This window comes from Centropristis striata, chromosome 24 (assembly GCF_030273125.1).
Source record: "Centropristis striata isolate RG_2023a ecotype Rhode Island chromosome 24, C.striata_1.0, whole genome shotgun sequence".
Taxonomy (NCBI): Eukaryota; Metazoa; Chordata; class Actinopteri; order Perciformes; family Serranidae; genus Centropristis; species Centropristis striata.
Genome location: NC_081540.1, coordinates 23,033,391 through 23,055,499, shown reverse-complemented (window position 1 = coordinate 23,055,499; position 22,109 = coordinate 23,033,391). Strand labels below are relative to the sequence as shown.

General features: G+C 38.8%; 1 protein-coding gene across 1 annotated transcript in view; it reads right to left on the bottom strand.

Moving 5' to 3' along the window:
- Nucleotides 1-22,109, bottom strand: part of LOC131962615 (protein unc-80 homolog) — a 94,986-nt gene that overhangs the window by 38,765 nt on the left and 34,112 nt on the right. The window contains exons 16-30 of the mRNA XM_059327560.1: nt 20,100-20,248; nt 18,287-18,450; nt 15,887-15,985; nt 15,482-15,690; nt 11,450-11,559; nt 9,929-10,022; nt 6,524-6,696; nt 5,351-5,563; nt 4,535-4,670; nt 4,292-4,425; nt 2,950-3,127; nt 2,633-2,842; nt 980-1,077; nt 677-880; nt 498-605 (exon numbers count right to left, since the gene is read on the bottom strand). Of these exons, the coding sequence (XP_059183543.1) occupies nt 498-605; nt 677-880; nt 980-1,077; nt 2,633-2,842; nt 2,950-3,127; nt 4,292-4,425; nt 4,535-4,670; nt 5,351-5,563; nt 6,524-6,696; nt 9,929-10,022; nt 11,450-11,559; nt 15,482-15,690; nt 15,887-15,985; nt 18,287-18,450; nt 20,100-20,248 (2,279 nt within the window). The remainder of the gene's footprint in view (nt 1-497; nt 606-676; nt 881-979; nt 1,078-2,632; nt 2,843-2,949; nt 3,128-4,291; nt 4,426-4,534; nt 4,671-5,350; nt 5,564-6,523; nt 6,697-9,928; nt 10,023-11,449; nt 11,560-15,481; nt 15,691-15,886; nt 15,986-18,286; nt 18,451-20,099; nt 20,249-22,109) is intronic.

Genomic DNA, 22,109 nt, shown 5'->3' with positions numbered 1-22,109 from the left:
TGGTTAACAGAAAGGATTTGTTCTTAATCTGCATATTAACTTTTTTGCATCTGGCGCCTTTTCCCTCAATTTTAAAGATAAACTGAAGATCCTGGTATCATATTAAACTTGAAAATCTAACTAATTTGGCAAGGCGATTTTCAAATCAGTCATGTGACCTCTGACATCATAACATCTGAATTCAATTCAGCATCAATTGCGTGTAACAAATGGTATCAACACAAAAATTACTGCAACAACAATATGGGACATAGTTGAGCATGGAAATGGTCTTCAGAATGCCAAAAAATAATGTTTTGAACCATTATACATCTTAGTAGATTTAATTAATTAACAAATTGATTCATTAAAATGAATCAGGTTCATAGCTTTCAGATCATGTCAACCACTTCTATGAGCCATTTATTGTTGACCTGCTATCTCCCCCTAAAAATTCACTGCCCACAACTGCCAATTCTCAATAAAAGGTGGACGAATGATTCTTTAAACCACTTCACCTGGTTGCGGATGTACTTGAGCATTCCGGTATCTTTCTTCCCTTCCGTGTTGGAGTCGGTGGGTCTTCTCTTCATGGACGGGGTCCTCAGGCAAGACTTGTCTGAACACTGAAAGCACAGGCACTTTTATAAACCACCACAAAGTGTTTAAAACAGGATGGATTGCTTGTGAAACCCACCTCTTTGGTCTTTTTGGCCCGTGCCCCGATGTTACCGGAGGAGCCGCTGTCCTCCCTCAGGCTGTCCACCGTCTCACCGTACACCAGCTTGATGGCGCGCACCAGACGGGCGCAGGAGCGGCTGTGGTGCTGGTAGCAGCGTGGGTGGCAGAAGTCGATATGGGTACAGATGAAACTCTGCTGGTTGCACAGCAGGATCATGATCTGTGCCGAGAGAGAGAGGAGAAGGGGAGGGGAGGGTCAGCGTGGAGGAAGAAAGACACCAACGCCGTATGCACACGTACACATATCAGAGGGCCGTACATGCAGCCAGGACATGTTGCGGTGGTAGTTGTCCTCTGCTCCTCCTGAGCCCTGGCCCTCTGGCTCGATGCTGGGTTCACTGGTGCTGAAGGGACTGCCTGCAACAGGAAACAGGAGCATGGGATTGTTTGAAATATGACGTTTTTAATGGCGTTTTAGGTTGTTTTCACATATAAAGTCTGGTGAACAGGGTGCAATTTAGTGGTGAAGTTGCAAAATTGTTGCATTTTTCATTTGGTTTGGGCTTTGTCTTTGGTCTAGAGCAGGGGTCGGCAACCTTTATTGACAAAAGAGCCATTGTTGGCCAAAATAGAGAAAAAAAATGTTGAAATAGAGCCGCAAACCTAATTTTAACCCTTACAAAGACGATAAAACAGCCTACTAAGTCTAAATTAGCCTACCAGCACTACTAATAGATCATAATGAGCATTTAGTGATATGATTTTATCAGGAAGCAGCGAGGACCCAAGTGTAAATGAAAGTCTGGACAGAAATATACAAGAAATCTCTCACAAGATTTGTAATCAAATTGAAAACTAGACTTGAATTTGGCAAAATTTTGAGGTTAAGAAGCCAGGCCAAGTTGACTAAAAACAAAAAAAAGAATGTTTTAATGTCATATATAAGCTGCACATTTTTCCAATCGAACTTTGAGTCAAAAGGGCCTGCACCAATGTTAAATAAAAAAGAAATAAATGTTTCATTAATCTTATAAATGTTTTGGTCACACCCACAGGGAGCCACATGTGGCTCTGGAGCCACAGGTTGCCTACCCCTGGTCTAGAGGTTAGGAATCCAGCTTGTAATCGGAGGGTTGCCGGTTTGAATCCCAGGACTGAGAAATCAAAGACTAAAGTGCCCTTGAGCAAGGCACATAACCCCCCACGTCTGTCCCGCGGCACAATAATGGGCAGCCCATGGCTCCTTGCATGGTGTGTTCACTTGTGCGTAAAAAAAAAAAGAATGGGTTAAATGCAAAGGTTGGATTTCCCATTGTGGAATTAATAAAGAATAAAGGATATATCTTATCTTTGCTTCCACAAGCGCACAAAGCATTGTAAACAAACGACAAGCTGTTGACCCTGTGCTTCGTCTATTGGACAGAATATGTGAGGGAAAGACCTGCCGCTTTTTCCAAGCAAGTCTTAAATGCAGCATTGATCCAAAGTGCAATTGAATCCATTAGCCACCATTCTGTTGCTAAACACCTTGACGACTTTTTGTTTGTAGCCATTTCATCATTAGACAACATCTATCCATGAGACATTTTTCGAGCCTTCTACTACCATGCTTGTTGATTCTAAAATTTCTGCCCAAATTCAGCCCAGATTGTGCTGTGTCTTGGTTCGCTTCCTTCCTTGGTTCGGACTGTGTTCTCACCTGCAGCAAACTGAACTCTGGTGCACTTGGAAGCGAACCGAGACCCCCGTTTTTTGTGTTTTCCTTGGTTCGCACCAGTATCTGACATCATTTTTTTCCCCAATATGTGGGGTATTTTTGCTACATTTTAATGGCAATTTTGTTCTACTTAATCTGTATTTTAATGCATATGTTTTAAATATAAGTTTATACAATCTGACTTCTTTTTGAAACCAGTGGAGTCGCCCTCTGCTGGCCAATAAAAAGAATGCAGCTTCTTTTATACGGTCTTACCTATGTCAGTCACAGTGTCCCTGCTGTGGGTTTGTGATAGTAGCCCTTCTTCGTTCTCTGACTCCGAGTCCTGCCGGGACATCTTGGTGCTCTTGAGGCTCCCGGCACGGCGTATGGACGACAGAGAACCACCTTTCTTGACACGGAAACTGCGAGCCCCTTTGATCTGAAGCAGCCGGGAGCCTCCGATACGAATCTTACGGATTGGTGCTGGAGGAGAGGGAAGTGGGGCGAGATTGTCTAAATTATTTTTCATGATATGCAGACGATGCGGTATTAAACCAAATCGGCCAAGTCTGTACGACACCTGATCTCACCTTGAACCTCCTGGGGCTTCTTCTCATCGCAGGTGGTGTCAGACTTCAGCGTGTGGCTGCTGCTGTTGAGCGAATCGTGTCCGTCTTCATCATCAAGGATGCCTGCAAAGCTGATCTTCCTCTCGTAGCGGTGGCGGCCGAGGTCTGGGTCCAGGCGCAGGCGGCAGCTGTCCAGATCCTGGAGCCAAGGCGTAAGCAGGTGTAGTGTATTTTCTGCCACAGATTTATATTACTCTAATACTAAAAGTTCTGCTTTGTTAAAAGGCCTCAGTATGAACTTTTGTTCAGAACAGCCACAGTCTTCAGGTAAAAACTGGTTCCTACCAGTTCAATGACCATTGTTAGAGCAAGGAGGCCTTAGAGCCTTCCCCGCTCACCCGGGTTCTTTTTTCTAAACTTGGTCTTACAAAACACTCAGAACAAATGAATAAAGTCAACCATTTATTGAAAGAATAATAGCCAAATGCAATGCTCAGCACTCTGCAATGTGATCTTGATGGCACCACAAGACAGAGTGATTACAGATTTTACATTCCTCTTCTTGGGTTGGGCACACCCCGTCCATTTGGGTGGGCTTTTTAACGCAATTGGTCAATTTTTTTGTGGGATGCTTTCGGTTGCCCCACTTAACTGTGCATCTGGGGATTTGACATCTCCTTGACCTTTCAAATCTATGTGTGTGTTTGTTGTCTGCTGAAGCTTTCATCCCATCTCTCCTCCCTATCCTGCTTCTCACCACAGCCCAGGCCTGAGCTGAACTCCTACGCATGCCTTCTGTTTGAACTTAAGTAACCCGGTCATAATTTAGAAACTCAGCCAATCCGAATATATTCTTTATTCCTACACCATTAATATATGGGAGTTGTCAGACAGTAAAGGCATTGGAATTTGAATATAAACAAGTATAGATTGTATCCTTTTAAGGTTAAAAAGTAGGCTTAGCAGCATGCTCGTGCCCGGGAAAACGTACACATGCATTGGCTGGAACATTTAAATCAAATGATCTTACACACAGACAGAAAAGCCAGAGAGAACTGAGGGCTCCATTGGACTTGGGACACTTTTCATTCAGCAGCCTCGAAATTGACAACGTTCTGTCTCTGCTGTATTTAGGCAGTGTTCTGATTGATTGATAATAAAGAAAACTAAAAGGAACTTCGACTTGGTTTTTAATCCACTCTGAAAGATGGAACCTTGAAAATACAACATTTAAATTCAAGCATTTTCAAGGATTTCAAGCACCCGTACGAACCCTGATTACTGTTTTTTAATGATTGACAAAGAGAAAATACACACAGGATGCATATATATATATATATATATTTATAATGTGTATACTGACCACGAGAGGTTCGGTGCGTGGGCGTGGTAAGCAGGGAAAGGTCTCCCGCAGGAAAGTGGTGATTTCCAACAGCAGCTGGCAGGCAGCCATCTTTAAGGCAAAGGGGCAGCCGCATTTGGTGGGATTAACTGTGTCTTCAAAATAAAACAATGTGGTTAGAACATTAAAATGGAGCTTTACAAATGGTTATACTTGGGTAAGCAAAGATGTGCCATTAAGGCATTAAAGGCTCTTTTGACCCACTGTCATCTAAATAGTCCTCTTCCTCGTCTTCCTTTCTCATTCTGCGTTTGGTCTCTTCGTCAAAAATGTAACCCAGGATGTTTGCAGGGCTCTCGCTGTCAGAGTGACAGAGCTCGCTGAGCCTCGTGCCGATCGCCTGAGTGGATAAAACGTAAAGAAATTATTAAAGCTGCATCATAAGCTGTCATCCTAGATCAGTGGTCGGCAACCTTTACTAAGAAAAGAGCCATTTTTGGCCAAAATAAGAGAGAAATTGTCGGAATTGAGCCGCAAACCTTATTTGGAATGAAAATAAAATAGCCTACTAAGTCTAAATTAGTCTACCAACATGACTTTTGTTTGTAATTGAAAGCTAGTCTAGCTAGGGAAACTCAAAACTAGACTTGAAGTTGGCAAAATGTAGGTTAAAGCTTTTGGAGATTTTCATAAGCTATGATACACATTTTAGTTGACTAATACAGTCATGGAAAAAATGATTAGACCATTGAATAATGAAGAGCTGATATCTAGCCATTTTCCATGTTTTTTTATTATGATTTTGGTTATTATCAAGAAAACATGAAAAATGTCAAGATATCAGCTCTTAAATTAATCTTGTATGATATATCTTTGTTGTTATCATTGTATTTGTCCAAACAAATGGACCTTTAGTTGTACCAGCCATTAAAATGAACAAGAAACTGAAGAAAACATTTTTACAATTAAAGAATACAAATTGCTTTGGGCCTACACCAATGATAAATGGAAATTAAAATGTCCTTTTTTTTTTGCCGACCCCTGTCATAGATAGTTGACAGGCAGAAATCTTTAACTCACATCTCCCCACTGGCAGAAATGTTTGGCAGCGTTCCACTGGAGTTTCTGGTTTCTTTTGTTGCCCACGATAGGCGATCGGCCCCTGGACAGGCCCCTCTTGGTGATATTTACGTGGTGGCCCTTCATCCACTCCGGCCAGTTGCCACGGTTACACCGGTGGACGAATCGGGCGCATTCGAGGAAGAGGGAGGCCCGGGCCACCACCGGAGCTTCCTGGAACAACCAGAACGGAGACAGAGATTTTAAAGGGAACATATTATGCTCATTTTTAGATTCATGCTTTTATATTGGGGTTTTACAACATGTGTACATGCACTTTTTTCACATACATTATGTCTAAATATACTTGTTTTCTCCCTCTGAAGCACCTCATTTTAGTGTCTGCCTTTGAAGCCACCCTCTCTGAAAAGGCCCCTCTCTTTTTTTGGTTTCTGGGTCTTCCACATTTGGAAATACCAAGGTTATTATAGTATATTATAGTAAACGAAAACTAAGGAAATAATGAAAATTACAATTTTCGTTAACTGAAATAGAAATAAAAACACTAAACACTAAAACTAAAAAAAAAAAAAACTACAACTAATAAAAAACTAATAATAATAACACTTAAACTAAAGCTAATAAAAACAAACTAAAACTAATTAAAAAAATTAAAACCAATAAAAAACAAACTAAAAATAACACAGAAAAACTAATAAAAACTTAACTAAAACTAATAACCACAAACTAAAACTAATAAAAAACAAACTAAAAATAACAGTAAAAATAATAAAAACTAAACTAAAACTAATAAAAAACTAAACTAAAACAAATAAAATCCAAACCAAAACTAAGCATTTCCATCCATCCATCCATTTTCCTCTGCTTATCCAGGGCCGGGTCGCGGGGGCAGCAGGAGAAGCAGGGAATTTCGGACGTCCAATTAAAAAATAATATAAAACTAGCAAACTCACTCTAAAAAGTAATTAAAACTATCTGATTTGAAAACAAAAATATATATAGTATATAGTATAGTAGTGACATCACAACGTTACAAAAGTCCTGGCAGCTTGTTTAAAGGGACAGTTTCTAAATACGGGCTGTGTGCGATTAGGAATTTTCGTACTTTCACACTATTTGTTTCACTTTTTACAATACAGGATCTTTAATGTCAGAGATAACTAATAGTCCTACCAGGTCCAGAGCAGCAGCGAGGATGGAGGCGTCCGGGATGGTTCCTGGTTCGCAGCAGTTGAGCAGGAACTGGAATCGCTTCATTCCTTGTCGAATGGCGCCCAAGTTGACCACGTTCTTGTTCTTCATGGCCTCCTGACTGGCTGCTAGACGCTCCTGGAAACCGTGAGGTCCTGGAGGAGAGCATGGACAAAGGACAAGAGGAGAAGAGAGGAGAGAAGAGCAAAACATAACAGAAATTTTAAAAATAAGGGAAAAAGAAAAGTTGAAAGAAGAGGAAGAGAAAAGGGAAAGAAAAGAAGAAAAAAAGAGGAAAGAAAAAATCCATCAAATAGAAATGAAAACAAGAAAAAAAGACAAGGGGGGGGGGGGGGGTGTAATGGAATTGAAAATTTAAAAAAAAGGGAGAAAAAATATAAGACCATAGAAAAAAAAGGTAAAAAAGAAAGAAGTGAATAAAAGGAGTTTAAAGAAATAAAGATAAGAAAAAAAGATGAAAAAGGGGAAAATAAAAGAGAAAAGGAAAGAAAAAAAGGATGACAAGAAACAAGAGAAATGTAAAAAAAAAAAGAGAACATAAAATAGAAGAGAATATAATAGAAAAAAGGTGATGTAAATAGAAGATAAGAAGAAAGGGAGGAGAAAAAATAATAGTGATAAAAAAGAATAGAAAGGAATAGAAGTAGAAAAGAGACAAATGAAGAGAAAAGTAAAGAAGACAAAAGAAAAGAGGGAAGAAAAAATACATAAAATAGAAATTCAAAGAAGAAAGGAGACATAAGGGTGGGATAAAATAAAAAATAAAATAAGAGAAAACAAAATTGGAGAATAGAAAAAAAGATGTACAAAGAACATTAAAAGAAAAAAAAGAAGTGAATAAAAAGAGTCCAAAGAAATAAAGGGGAAATCAAAAAAGAGAAAATGAGAGAGAAGAGAAAATAAAAAATAAAGAGAAAAAAATAGAAGAGAATAGAAAAAAAAGAATATGAAAAGAAAAAAAAGAAGTGAATAAAAAGAGTGTAAAGAAATAAAGGGGAAATTTAAAAAGAGAAAATAAGAGAGAGAAGAGAAAATAAAAAAATAAAGAGAAAAAATAGAAGAGAATAGAAAAAAGGTTAAAAAAAGAATATGAAAAGAAAAAAAAGAAGTGACCAAAGGAGTGTAAAGAAATAAAGATAAAAAAAAGAGAAATTAAAATAAAAGAGAAAATAAAATAAGAGAAAATGAAAAATTAGATGACAAAAAATAAGAGAAATGTAAAAAAAAGGGGAAGTAAAACATGGTTATAGAAGCGAATATAATATAATAGAAAAAAGGATATGTAAAAAGAATAAAAGAGAGATGAAAAGGGGGAATAGAAAAGAAAAGTATAAAAAAGACAATAAAATAAAAGAAGAAACGATAATAGAATATAATAAGAGAGAGAGGGAGGAGTATAGCAGAGCAAGTGAAGAGTTCTTGTTTAACTGGGTGTTTAACTGTTTTAAAGACTAAACTGAAGATCACATGAAGACATTGCATGAAGCAACATCACCATCAGGACATTTAACAGAGAGCACTGAAGAGCCACCGACGAATGGAGCTGAGTGAGTTATGGACACACAGCCATCGGCAGTGATTACACCTGGATTTTCAACTTTTCATCTCAAAAAAATATTACATGGAGAGTGTCGGGGGTAGGGCTGGGCGATATGGACCAAAAGTCGTATCCCGATATATTTAGGCTGAATATCGATATGTATATATATCCTGATATTTTTATCGCAAAGTGAGAGCAATTGTTCAGTCAAAGTCAAAGCCAAATATGACATTTAACATGTAGTGACAAGTATTACCTTTTATTTAAGTGAACATAAACACTGTATAACAGGAGTAATTTTTTTAATCAAAGCTCCATAAAGTGCACATTTAAATTTAAAAAATATCTTAAATAAAAAAAGCCTATGAAATAAAATAGGCCAATCTTTTTCTGAAATAAATATATTTATATGAGAAAAGAATAACGAACATTGGGGTACCTTTCACATTTGAACCGATACGGTACTGATACCCGGTACCTGGGAATCGGTACCGGTACCCAACGGTACCAATTTTCGGTACTTTTGCGTTTGTTTATGTGTCAATTCAACATATTTATTTCTCAGAATATAAACTTAAAGTATACTTAAACTTAAAATATAAAAGCAGCAGCTAGTGGCCGCGGTGAGCAGACAGGACCAGACGAGGAGGTAAATAAAAAATAAATAAATAGTGTGATCGTTAGCACGCTTGTTAATCAAAGACGTCAAATGAAAACAGGTTGAAATCAATGATCAGTTTAAAGTTAACGCCATTTAGGTGTTAGAAACATGGTACCGTTTGAGTTTACATGAATCGGTACTCTGTAGTACCGGCGGAATTCGGTACCCATCCCTAATGACAAACCCTAGTAGGGGGAGCATTTATATATAAAGAAAGAAAAAAATGTAAGTATACCGATATATGCGATATGGTTTAATTCCATATTACAATACATATATATATTTCCCAGCCCTAGTCGGGTCAGGGTTTATTGAGTATGCATACCTTTATATTACTTTCACATTTACAGGCTCCTTGAATCATTTCTTAGAGTGTACCGATATATGCGATATGGTCTAATTCCATATCACATCTAAAAATATATCGATATATCGCCCAGCCCTAGTCGGGGGAAAGAAATGCAGATTTGATGGCCGTTTTCAGGATTTTTTCCTAAATGAACCTCATTGAAATGACAAGTGTAACCACGGCCTTAGAGAAAACAAGCTGTATGTGGACCGTTCTGTTTTGATCACTTGACTGAAACTCAGGCATTGGAAAATACCACCAGACATCACCACAGAAGAGACGGAGAGAGCACTGACAGCGTCATGCTTCACATAGCACAGAGATACGCTCTACGGTAGAAAGATGGTTTCATAGATATGAGTTATTCCCACACACCTCCTTTCCTCTCTTTCCACCAGTTAAGTGAAAGAAAGATGAGGGGGCTCATTGTTGGAGAGGACAAGTCGTGCATAGTTGGAAAAGAAGGGTTTTGCCAATCAGTCTGGAAAACAAATTGGGTTTTTTTTTTTTTTTTACAAACTAGACACTGATGGGTTGAAAAGAAGACATTCAGGCTAACAGGGTGTAGCAGGCAGCTAACTGGCCGATGGAGAATGGCAGACGGAAGAAGAGGACACACCACGACTGGCGAAGGTGAGACAAGACACGACACCACACGGACAGACAGAGGCAGGGACAAGAAAGAAAGAAAGAGCGTAAAAAAAGGACGATGGAGCGTGGGTGGGCAAGGGGCACCCCGGGGTGGGGGAGGTCTACCATCTTTCTCTTCTGTGTGGTGAAGCTTGGATGGATTCCTCCTGCCAGACCTCCATTTACCGAGCCGCTTGAAGAAATTCTCCTCCTCGTCCCTGGCGTACTCCGGCCCCACGGGTCCTCCTTCGGACAGCTTTACCGCGCTGGTGAACTTCACCTACGACACAGAAGATTAGAGTCAACATTAGATTGTTGTCATTAAACATAGTTAACCCTTTAACTGCCTGCTCAACCATATGGTAGAGCACATTTTGAGTAACCATGTCTCAATGAAAGGAGTGCTTAACTGAAATCCACCTGATTGAGCACTCTCTACCACTTGGCTGAGGTATGTTTTTCTAAAAAAAAATCTGCTAGATGTCACTGTGTCCATTCATATTATTATTTGATACTGGATTTTTTTTGGTAAATATTTACTGTGTACATTTTAGAATGGCATCCGTCCCATAACCCAATGAAATTTCATTTTACATATTCAACTAAAATTATTTAAGAAATCCATGTATATTTTATAGTTATGGTCAGGACTGAAGATTTGATCCATTGAAAGTGAAAAAAAAAAAAAATGAATACGCATGTTGTGGCAATTTTAACAACTGCACTAAGTTAATGGGTGAGCTGGCTAAACACAAAGCACTCAATACTCTGTTCAGCGAGTTTTATTAGCACATTCGTATTCCATACACCGCACAATTCTGAATGGCTATTTTACAGTACAACAAAGTCCCGTACACCGCTCGACCTATGACTGTTGCACTTTTCAGCATTGGCTTTTCAGCAAGACTCAATGCGGCCCTATCTTCCTGCCCTATGCATCACATCAGGACAGAGCCCACTGATCTACATGTTCCCCAAAGTCATGGTGTTATCAGAGTTAAGGCCCTAGTCAGTTCCCACAAGGCCTTGTGTCTTGAATATCAAGTAGGTCGCCGCCTACTTCTTGTACCACCATGACAGGAAGTACCAAATTTCCTTCACACGCATTTTGATCAATTTTGTTGTCAATTATTGATGTATCCAAGGGTCTAATAACCCCCCCCCCCCAAAAAAAAAAAATTCAATTTGCACTTAGTATATGGAAAAATGTTCATATTTTTTGTTTTTATCATTTAAAACATGTGGATTTACATCTTTAAAAGGGCATTAAAGGGTTAAGGTACTTAGACAATGAAATGCAGTTTAACAAGTATGGCGTCATATTTGAGTCACAAGTCGTGCAAGCGTAAATTATTTTGTGTCGCGCGCGAGTAAAGCAGAGGCAGGCAACAACACTGTGCAGCTACTTTGCGCGCGCTCTCTCTCTACCCTGCACTCGCTTGTTGTGGAGCTCTGCTCACTCGAGGGAAGGACTTTTGACAAATTGGGAGTTGTTCACGTATGAACAAATGAGCAAAATAATAATAATATAATGTTAATAAAATGTCATGCTAGATAGTTAATAATACAAAATTCAGGTAAAAAAATGACTTTTTATCTAATAATATTCAATTTTATGACCATATCAATGCTAACGTAAGCTAAATGTAGTGGCTGTGGCTGATTCCGACATATTATGCTACCACCTAGAGTTCATTGCCCCCTGACCTTTGAACTGGAATGACGAATGAAGGAGAGTCGATCGACTGAGCTGATGTCCAGCAGGTCCTCTCCGCCGTCAGTCAGTCCAGAGAGAGACGAACGCTTCAGCCAGTTGCCTGCAGATACGTGAATAATAAAACAAATGTACATGATTGACCAACGCTGCAGACAAATAGAGGGTAGAATGTATTGTGCACACCGAGGTTATTATAGTTAACTAATGAAATAACGAAATCTAGAATTAAAAAAACATTTTCGTTAACTGAAATAAAAATAAAAACAAGTTTTTAAAAAAACAATAACTAACTGAAACTAACTAAAATTATAGTGAAAATGTCCTTTGTTTTCGTCTTTTTTCACATGTAAACCTTTTTGGTTGATATGAAATCTATTTCATCTATCTCATGGGTCTCAAACTCGCGGCCCGCGGGCCAATTGTGGCCCTCGTGATGATATTTTGTGGCCCCCACCTTGAAATGAAAGTTTAATGTGAGTTTTATATGAATGGCACTTTACCATGTTGTGTGTGGAAGGTCCCTTTAATTACTTTTTTTGGTAATTTTGTGTCTTTTTTTGGTAATTCTGTGTATTTTTTTGTCATTTTGTGTCTTTTTTTAAGTAATTAAGTGTTTTTTCAGTCATTTTGTGTCTTTTTTGTCAGTTTGTGTCTTTTTGTCATTTTTTTAGTCATTTTGTGTCTTTTTTTGGTCATTTTGATACTGCCTCCAGCGGCCCCCAGGTAATTTGAGTTTGAGACCCCTGGTCTATCTGGTTTTATGCCTTAATAAACTTATTGGGGCTAAGATGGATAATAAAAGGAAATAAAGGCAACATTTATTGTGACTTTTTTGAATCTGGCACCCAAAAAATACCCCATTACAAAAAACTAAAACTAACACTAAAACTAATAAAAAATAAAATAAAAAATAAAAACTAATTAAAACTAGCAAACTCACTCTAAAAACTAATTAAAACTAACTGAATTTGAAAACAAAACATAACGAAATTAAAAGTAAAACTAATGAAAACTATTATAACCTTGGTGCACACTGGGTTATGAAGGCAGTTACACATGCACACACACACACAAAGGTTGGGTAGAGGAAGAGAAGGACAGAGCATTCCCTCATTGTTATTGTACATTCACATACATTCATATTTAAACACAAAAAACACAGACTGAGGTTCATTCAAAAATGACACAAAAAGTGACAAAACGAAGATTTTATAATGCTTTTTATGAGATGATTTAAACAGAAGACCCTGGTCGAGTGGTATTTGCAAATACTCTGTCACAGAAGAGACAACAGTAACAACAGAAGCTGAAAAAAAACATTTCAGGCGACTTATTTGATGCCTTTTCAGTCTGTTTATTTAAAATGAAAACCTATGCATATGCAGAATGATCTTCAGGGAAGGCAAGATAAAAATACAGTGAACTTTTGAACTATTTTGTTTTAAAAGAGACTTTTTTTCCCCCATTCACTTCACTTGATATTAGGGCTGCACAATTATTCGAATTTTAATTGTGATCACGATTTCCGCCGCCACGATTAAATTAGCCTGATCGTCTCCGATATTTCCATTTAAACATGCGGCTCTCCTGCAGATCTAATCAAGCACTTTCTACACCAGTCGTCCACCAACCACCAGGGGGCGAGGTCGTTTTTCTCCCCTGAAAAAAGCCTGGTTACTGATTGGATAGAACGCTAAGCAGGATGTGACGTAGTACTCGACGCCACAACAACACGCGCCATTTGTAAAAGCTGGCAAGGCAGTGTTGCCAACTTAGCGACTTTGTTGCTATATTTAGCGACTTTTCAGACCTCCATAGCGACTATTTTTCAAAAAAGCGACTGGTGATAAATCCAGTGACTTTTTCTGGTGTTATTGGAGACTCCTTCTTACTCTTCTTAAGGAGCCGCGGGGGGGTCGGCGGCTTGCTAACAAGAGTAAGAATGAGTCGAAGCAGCACAGTCCTCCTGCAGCAGTCTCTCCCAGCTGCAGAGCCGGAGGGGATGTTAACCCCTTAGCGTCCAGTCGGCAAATTGCTAATAGGCTAACAGTTAGCTCTGTAGCAGTACAGTGTGTATGTGCTGCTGCAGGAGGTGTTCACTTAGCGATATCTGTTTGTTTACAACAAGTACCGGACACTCTGTGCACATGTTCCTCCAGGACCCATGAAATTAAGTGTGGGGTGCCCCAAGGGTCAATTTTAGGTCCAGTACTTTTTTCATTTTTAAAACTGTTCCTATTGTTTGTTTGAAAGTAGTGCAATAAAAATACAGATGTTTTCCCTAACATGATGAATAATCGTGATTAATAATCGTGATTACAATATTGATCAAAATAATCGTGATTATCATTTTGGCCATAATTGTGCAGCCATACTCGATATAACGCCAGCTCTGCTTTAGCTTAGCTGTGCATCTGTACTTTCCATCCATCTGATACAATTTGCAAATACAATTTCACCGAGGCCTGTGACACCGTGCACATCGGGAGAGATGACCAACACAAACAAACATTAAACAAATACTGTATGAAGATGGTTCCACATCCACATACGTAAGACAGAGAGAGTGAGTGGTAGGCGAACAGTCCCACGGCATGCTAAGGCACAAAAAGGAACACAAAACAGACCAAAGAGATGAAGTGACTTGGCCTCGCGACAGGCAGTGTTCCAATGTTAGACAAACAAAACACATCATGTCAGAGTGAATTTCAAGGTCAGAGTAAATGCAATGAGGTATGATCATGGAAATATGATTTGTTATAAAAAATAATGATTTGGAAGCTTTGTTAGGCACTAAAATCGGTCAATATTTCCCTGCCTGGTTAGCATGTACAGTGAAAATAAAATATCTATAACCCATTTTTTACTTAGGTTTTCAAATGGCATTTTATTCTATGGAAGCCCTGAGAGGCAAGTGAGAAAAAGGGTAAAAAAAAAAATCTGTTCTCCATAAATACTTTTAGTCTAATTTAGAACATTTATTACAACAATAAAAGCGTCATCCTGACAAAAAAAAGGAACAAAAAAAATAGGTCAATTACCACTTATATATCAAAATATATTTATTCATTGATGCTCATACTACTACATGAAACAACCTATTTAAAATATGCTAAAATACATTTTCTCCAATGTGCAATATCGGTAAAATGCAAAGTGCTCTCAGGAAAACAAACACAAAAAATATATATTAATAAAAAATGCCAAATAGCAGAAATGTATGTATGTATGTATATAATGTATATAATGTGTACATAATGTATGTATATGTCAAGTTAGAAGTAGTCATTTAATAATAGACCTGAATTATTTTTCCAACCAGTGGAGTCGCCCCCTGCTGGCCATTGGAAAGAATGCAGCTTTAAGGCACTTATTAGTTTATTTCAAGTTATCTTTTCTTTTCGTTAATCTTTCAACATAAAAGTTTAAATAAAAAAAATGAATTTTAAAAAATGTACCGACACAAAAGTGGTCAAATTTAAATGAATACAAGGTCTGAAAAAAACTGAATTAATTTTATGAATTTTATGCCATGAACTCTAATGTAAGACTACTTAGTTTATGGGTGTTGCCTATATCAGAAAACATTATATTTAATGGGTTGTTCATGTATGAACAAATGAGGATATTATTATTAATAATAATAATAATAATAATAATAATAAAATGGCATACTAGATAGTTGATAATACAAAATTCAGTTAAAAAATACTTTTTATCTAATAATATTCAGTTTTATGACCACATCAATGCTAACGTAAGGTGAATGTTCATATTTCACTTAGTTGTTCAAGTTCAAGTTATCTTTTCTTTTCTTTAATCTTTCAAAATAAAAGTTTAAATAAAAATATTTTTAATTTAAAAAAAATGTATTGACACAAAAGTAGTCAAATTTAAACGAATACTGGGTCTGAAAAACACTGAATTAATTTTATGAATTTTATGCCATGAACTGTAATGACCCTGGTCTCCTATGAAAGGTAACTCTAGTTGCATAATTGCATAATAATAACTGCTCCTACCTATTGGCAGCTTCAGTTTCTTGCGGAGTGAAATGCGACGAGATCGGGAACGGGAACGCCGGTCGGTGGTGGTGCCGGAATGGGCGGTGGTGCACTCCGAGGTGTCCTGCTCTGATTGGCTGCTGGTGTCACTGGCGGCACTCTGGGACTTGAACATCTTCCTCCAAAAGTCCTTCCTGCCCAGCAGTGCACCCGGGATCTGCTCCTCACTGCAGGTACAGACAGGGAGATAAAAACTTCAGCTTATAGGAATATGTTAATCTTTCAGTGTTGATGTTTAGCACCTGTTCTTTATTAAAGGGAGACAGGAAGAGTTTTAAAAGTTTTCCTATTTTGAGCAGAGAAATGGCAGCTGGGCTGGACATAGATGGTGCTATATGGAGATGCTGTGAGGTGGACACTCACTGTTCGGGTGTCTGGGGGGGTCTGCTGGAGATGTAGCTGCGACACTCATCTGCAGCACTGGACACCTGACCCTTCTCCCCGGACACACCCGCCTCTGACCTGCGCACACACACACCCCAACACACAGACACAGCGCTCAGGCCACCGGATTCACACGCCGACACCAACTCTCCTCATGCATTCAACCGTAATACTCCCTTGAAAAAATTGATTTACGCTTTTTCGACGAGACGTGACAAGACATGACGGAGTTTGTCCAAAAGAAAACTAAAACTGCGCCTTTGTGCCAACATTTAAGATTAAAAGATTTAGTGATGTGTCAGTCGGGAACTAGCCGGTTCAAAGAGTTTTAAGTGAATGATGGGAGTTTTTTCTCTCTTTGACTTTTCTCGTTAGAAAAAGTACCTGCGGCTGCTGGGGACGCTGACTACAGGTGTCACATGCATGCTGTGCGAACCAATCAGTGACAATGACAGGAATAATATAATATAATTTATATTCAATTGGTCTTTCTCAATGCAAATCTGCCCTGAAAAAACTAATAAAAGTTACAGTTAAAGTTGATGGTGGTTAGTTCATAGAGACATCTAAAACTATTGGATGCTGCTGTTTTGCACATTGTATTATATTAATTTTTTTCATTATGTTGTTTATTATTATTTTTACTCTACACCAAAAATATATAGATATTTTTTTCGTCCAGGTGTCAGTAGTTGGCATTAACAAAGCACATTTACTGCACATTGCTGTATTTAACTTCTAGTTTTTTTAGGTATGTGTGTGTTTAGGGATGGGTACCGTTCACATTTGAACCGATACGGTACCGATACCCGGTACCTGGGAATCGGTATCGGTACTCAACGGTACCAATTTTCGGTACTTTTGCGTTTGAAAATATAAACTTTAAAAAATATATCAAAACAATATAAAATCCAGGATGAGCAGTGCTTTATTGTTGAGTGAACGTGCATTTTGTAACATGAAGGTTGGAGTGTTATCAAAGAATGCAGAGGAGCTCTCAGGTGGCAAGTGCACGGAGAAAAAAAAAAAAAAAAAAGGTTGCAAGTGCACGTTGTGATGACGTCGTAGCTGTGCGGCGCAGCACCGGTCAGACAGTATTGTGGGCGTGGCATGGTTGGAATAAACAAAGTTGAGTCGGGCTGCTCTGTGCACATATCGAGGATGACGCAGGAGTCTGAGGGATTTAATTTCAGCGAGGCAGTTTGGAATAAAGTGGCAGGTAATATTCCTGAGTTGAAGATCGGAGATTTAGCGGAGGACCAGAGATGCAGCAGCTAGCTGCTAGCTGCTAATGACTGGTCTACAGAAGAATGGAGAAAGCAAACGGAGTAAGGAAGGTCCAATCTGGAGGCAGACGAAGGCCAAGCCCGGGTAGAGACATTGGAGAGATAGCAGCTGGCGGCTAGCAGGCCGAGAGCCGGCTGTTCGTCTCTGCGCCGGGGTGGAAGAGGGCAGCAGCTAGTGGCCGCGGTGAGCAGACAGGACCAGACGAGGAGGTAAATAAAAAAATAGTGCGATCGTCAGCAAGCTTGTTAATCAAGACGTCAAATGAAAACAGGTTGAAATCAATGATCAGTTTAAAGTTAACGCCGTTTAGGTACCGAAACATGGTACCGTTTGATTTGACTTGAATCTGTACTCGGTAGTACCGACGGAATTCGGTCGGTACCTATAAAAGTACCGAATTCGGTACCCATCCCTATGTGTGTTTGAATTAAAAAAAAATAAAATGTCAATTGCTGTCCTTTTTTAATTTTTATGCTTAGGTTTTTATAAGCATTAGTTAGTTAGTTAAGCATTATTGATAGTTGTTCAAGTTCAAGTAATCTTTTTTTCTATTTAATCTTTCAAAAAAGTTAATTTTTAAAAATGTATTGACACAAAAATGCAAAATTGACCTGTACAAAAACGTTTTTTCCTGTCGTATCTCACCTTAAACAGACTCCTTACTTACTACACAGTGCCACATATTCAAAGAGTCTTTAATGCTGCAATGATATGACTTCCATTTCTAATTTGGTTGTCGTATAATGAGGCAAAAATACGAGGTTCCTCCTGGCAGGGTGCTCGAGCCGCATCATTTTGAAGAACATCAAAGAACATCAAATCAGTCACTCAAGCGAGAAAAACAGATGCAGACAGGACAGAAAATAAACATAAAGAAATAAAAACGTCCAGCAGTGATGAGAAGCACAGATCTGATTTGTCAGAAAAAGACAAAGTTAAGTGTGATTGGATGAGTAATAGGGGTGTTTAAAGTCTAAGCTAAAGGACAAATCAACAGTAATCGACAAATGATCATTACGAGACATTTTTAGCTAATTATACTGGAGAATGTGATGTCATTGAGACCATTTGGGGCCACTGATTGGCCCGTACCTCCGGGGTCCGGGCTGTTTGGGGTCTTCCTTCTCTTCGGGTTTCTTGGTGGTGGTGACCTTTTCGGCGCTGTCCAGGAGCGCGCTCAGTGCCACCCTGCGGAACACGTTTCCGTGGGCTTCCTTAATGAACTGCACCAGCTGGCGGATGTCACAGTACAGACCCTGGGAGGGAAGAGGGCGGAAAACAAGCGGAAGAGAGAGAAGGATGTGTGAGTACAATGGCGTGTGAATGAGAAAGTGCAAAAAGTAGAAAAAGACAAAGAAAAATGACGCCTAGGACCTAGAATCAGACTGGTAATACTGTGCAGTCAGCATCAAACAGTGTGTGCTTGCACATGTATATTTGCATAAATGGCTATGCATTTGTCAAGACAACAGCTCCAGCTTGTGAGTGGGTGGCCTCTGATCCTGTGCCATAGTACAGCCTGCCTTGAAAAGTGTGTCATCATCCGCCAACGTACAGCAGCCATGCCAGCCGAGAGGTTTTCTAGGCAACACGAGTGGTCATCCTACCTCTAAGAGAAGTGATCCACAGAGACTTAGATAGAGAAATAGGAAGATTTTATAATACAGGTCATTTTTGACCCACGTTGGAAAGACTGTAGGTTCCTGTGAGCTGAAAATAAATACTCTTTCTACTGCTGTTCTTTTGGTTTCATTATAATCATAATAATTATACCTTTATTTATATAGCACCTTTAAAAACAGCCTTCACAAAGTGCTTTGACAGAACAAGCATGGACAAAACTCATACAAAAATAAGAAACCAACAATGAAGAAGAAATGCAAAAAAAAAAAAAAAAAAAAAAAATATATATATATATATATATACAGAAATATATATATATATACATATATATATACAGAAAAAAAAAAAATATATATATATATAGAAATATATATATATATATATATATATATATATATACATACAGAAATATATATACATATATATATATACATATATATATATATACAGAAATATATATACATATATATATACAGAAATATATATATACAGAAATATATATACATATATATATACAGAAATATATATATATATATATATATATATATATATATATATATATATATATATATGCAGTGCCTGTGTATTTTAAAGTGGAGTAATGCATTTAAAAAAAAAAATTAAAATGTAAAAAATACAGTTTTGGCTGATATATGCATTTACGGTGTTTCATTGTTACTGAAACTGAATTAACCAATTTATCATTTTACGTCTTTTACTCTCATGGTTAAGCAGTTTTTCACCGTAAAATCTACAGACATTTTTTACAGTGTAGAGATCAGTGATACTATCAATTAAAGGGAACACATGATCATTTTAAATTTCATTGTTGTATTTGTGGTTTCTAAAAGAAGAAGAAGAAAAAAAGTAATTAAAGGGACCTTCCACACAAAACACGGTAAAGTGCCATTCATATAAAACTCACATTAAACTTTCATATCAAGGTGGAGGCCACAAAATATCGTGACGAGGGCCACAATTGGCCCGCGAGTTTGAGACCCATGGGTTATGGTAATGTTTTTACTCACACGAGATTAAGTGCCCCTAATGTCCAATTCATCATGTATAACGAGGCATTAACAAAGGCGGCATAAGTGATTGTTCGTCTTTAGGCTCGGTACAAAATGAGCCATTAATAATTCAGCTACAACGTCCTGCAAACGGAAATATGAGAGTCTGAATCTTGTGGGAGTACAACTGATATGTGATCACAGACGGAATCAAAGGAGGAGTGAAAATGAAAACAGCGAGGCAGACGGACGGATGGTTCCTCGCCACTCACCAGGTTCTCGGGGCTGTGCAGCTCGTGTGTGGTGGAGGCGCAGCGGGTGATCAGAGACTTGAACATGCAGCCCACCACCACCGCCTCCATGTTCTGGGCCACGGACTTGTTGTCCCCCGTGGTGAAGTTGTTCCCGAAGCCCGCCTTGTCTGGAAGCGAGAGGGAGGCGGGAGAGACCACGGATCACACAGGGGGTGGTTTAGTCCGCGGGGAGAGAACATTATTGACAGCTGACCAGCTTGAGTTAACAGTGAGCCCGTACAACAGGGAGGGAAGGGGGCAAAGGAAAAAGGGTCCATAAAGCATATGGGGGAGAAGCAAACTGAAAAGGATTCTGGGTTGGGGTAGGGAATACATGCAAGTGACTAAGGCCTGCTATAAAAACAAAGAGTATGGGGCTTATTCTCTTGGTCCGGTTAAACTTATTGTCAATGCAAAGTATATAAATACCAAATTTAATCATACAAATTTTGTTGCAGGCGAGTTTTGTCACTTTCGGAGAGAGTGAGGGGTGCAGCAATGGAAGCGGTGCCTAGGGAAGGGTCTGATCAGGTGAGTAAATTCATCTTATTGCTATTGTTATTCACTGTTATTGATTATTGATATGTGTATCTACCGATGTTTCTTTTTTTCGCCCTCCTGGACCTCTCACCTGCACTGCCGTACTCTGCAAGAGAAAAGAGGCGGGGCACAAATTGATTGACATCAGGCCAGCACAGACATGTACGCGGTGTCAGAAAGGACGTGGCACCCCACCTCCTGAAGGAGGTGAACTCGAGACGCACACACACAGATTGCCACGCGCAAAAACAACACACACACACACACACCAAAGAAATTAAACAGGGTGCCCCTGTTAACTTTGAGTTAAAACACTCATCGGTTCAGTAACTTGCCAATTGCACAGTATTTTGTACGCTACCATTTGAGCTGATTGTATTAACAGTGAACAAAATACTTCAAATTTCCAAAACTGAATTGGCATGTACAATGTGTCTCAATGCTCAGCAATAAAGCCACTGATTGAGCAGAGATGTAATGGGCAAAGCTTTGGATTGGCAAGTGTACAGAATGGATGAGTGAGTAAGGAAGGTAGGATTCAGCTCATTGAAGTGGATGGAGAAAAAGAGGGAAGATGGAAGCAGGAGGAGGACGACAAAAAGGGACGCGGACAAGCAGAGACAAGTGGAAGGAGGAAGGGAAAAAAACAGATATATAAACAGTGATAGCGCTGGAATGCAAAGTCGAAGTGCGGGGTGAGACAGTGCAGTACAATTCAGCTTTGTCAAGCACATTAGAACGTGATTATTCACTTTTTATTTTACCCTTCTCTGTAATGCAGCACCCACAATAGACCTTTGAGTGTGATATAGATTTGAATTATCATAATATAATTGTATAATAAACACGACAGTTTGTTTGAGTGTAAACATCTGCACAGTAGTGCTGAAACTGTGAGTCACTTAATTTATGTCCAATCCTTTGGTTTAACTGGCTTGAGGTAAATCCAAAAGTCAGATTGTTAATGCTAACAATGACAATGCTAACATGCTGATGTTAAGCAGGTATGATGTTCACCGTTTGAGCCGGTTTTGTTTAGCGTCTTAGCATGCTAACATTTGCTAGTTAGCACTAAATAGCTTAAAAAAAACAATGTACAGCTGAGGATGATGGGAATGTTTTGCAGGTATTTGGTTATGACCAAAGTGCTAGTTAGCAAATGTTAGCATGCTAGCATACGATATTAAGGTCGTTTGGCTCTCAACAGAGGCGGTCGCACTTTTCTTTCCTCTCTTCCTCCCTGTGTTTTTTTCCTGCTTCGCTCCTCTCGTCTTGTCTTCTGTCTTACACTTTGGAAGACTCTCTCTACACTGCTCTCAAAACTAAAAAAATCATGGATTTGATCAACTGGTCTCTCAACGCAATTGACACCATCTTCTCGACGAGAAGCCTAGGATCGGGGGAGCCTTCCCGCCCTGCCGGAACGTTTGCAGCTGGCTACACGATGGA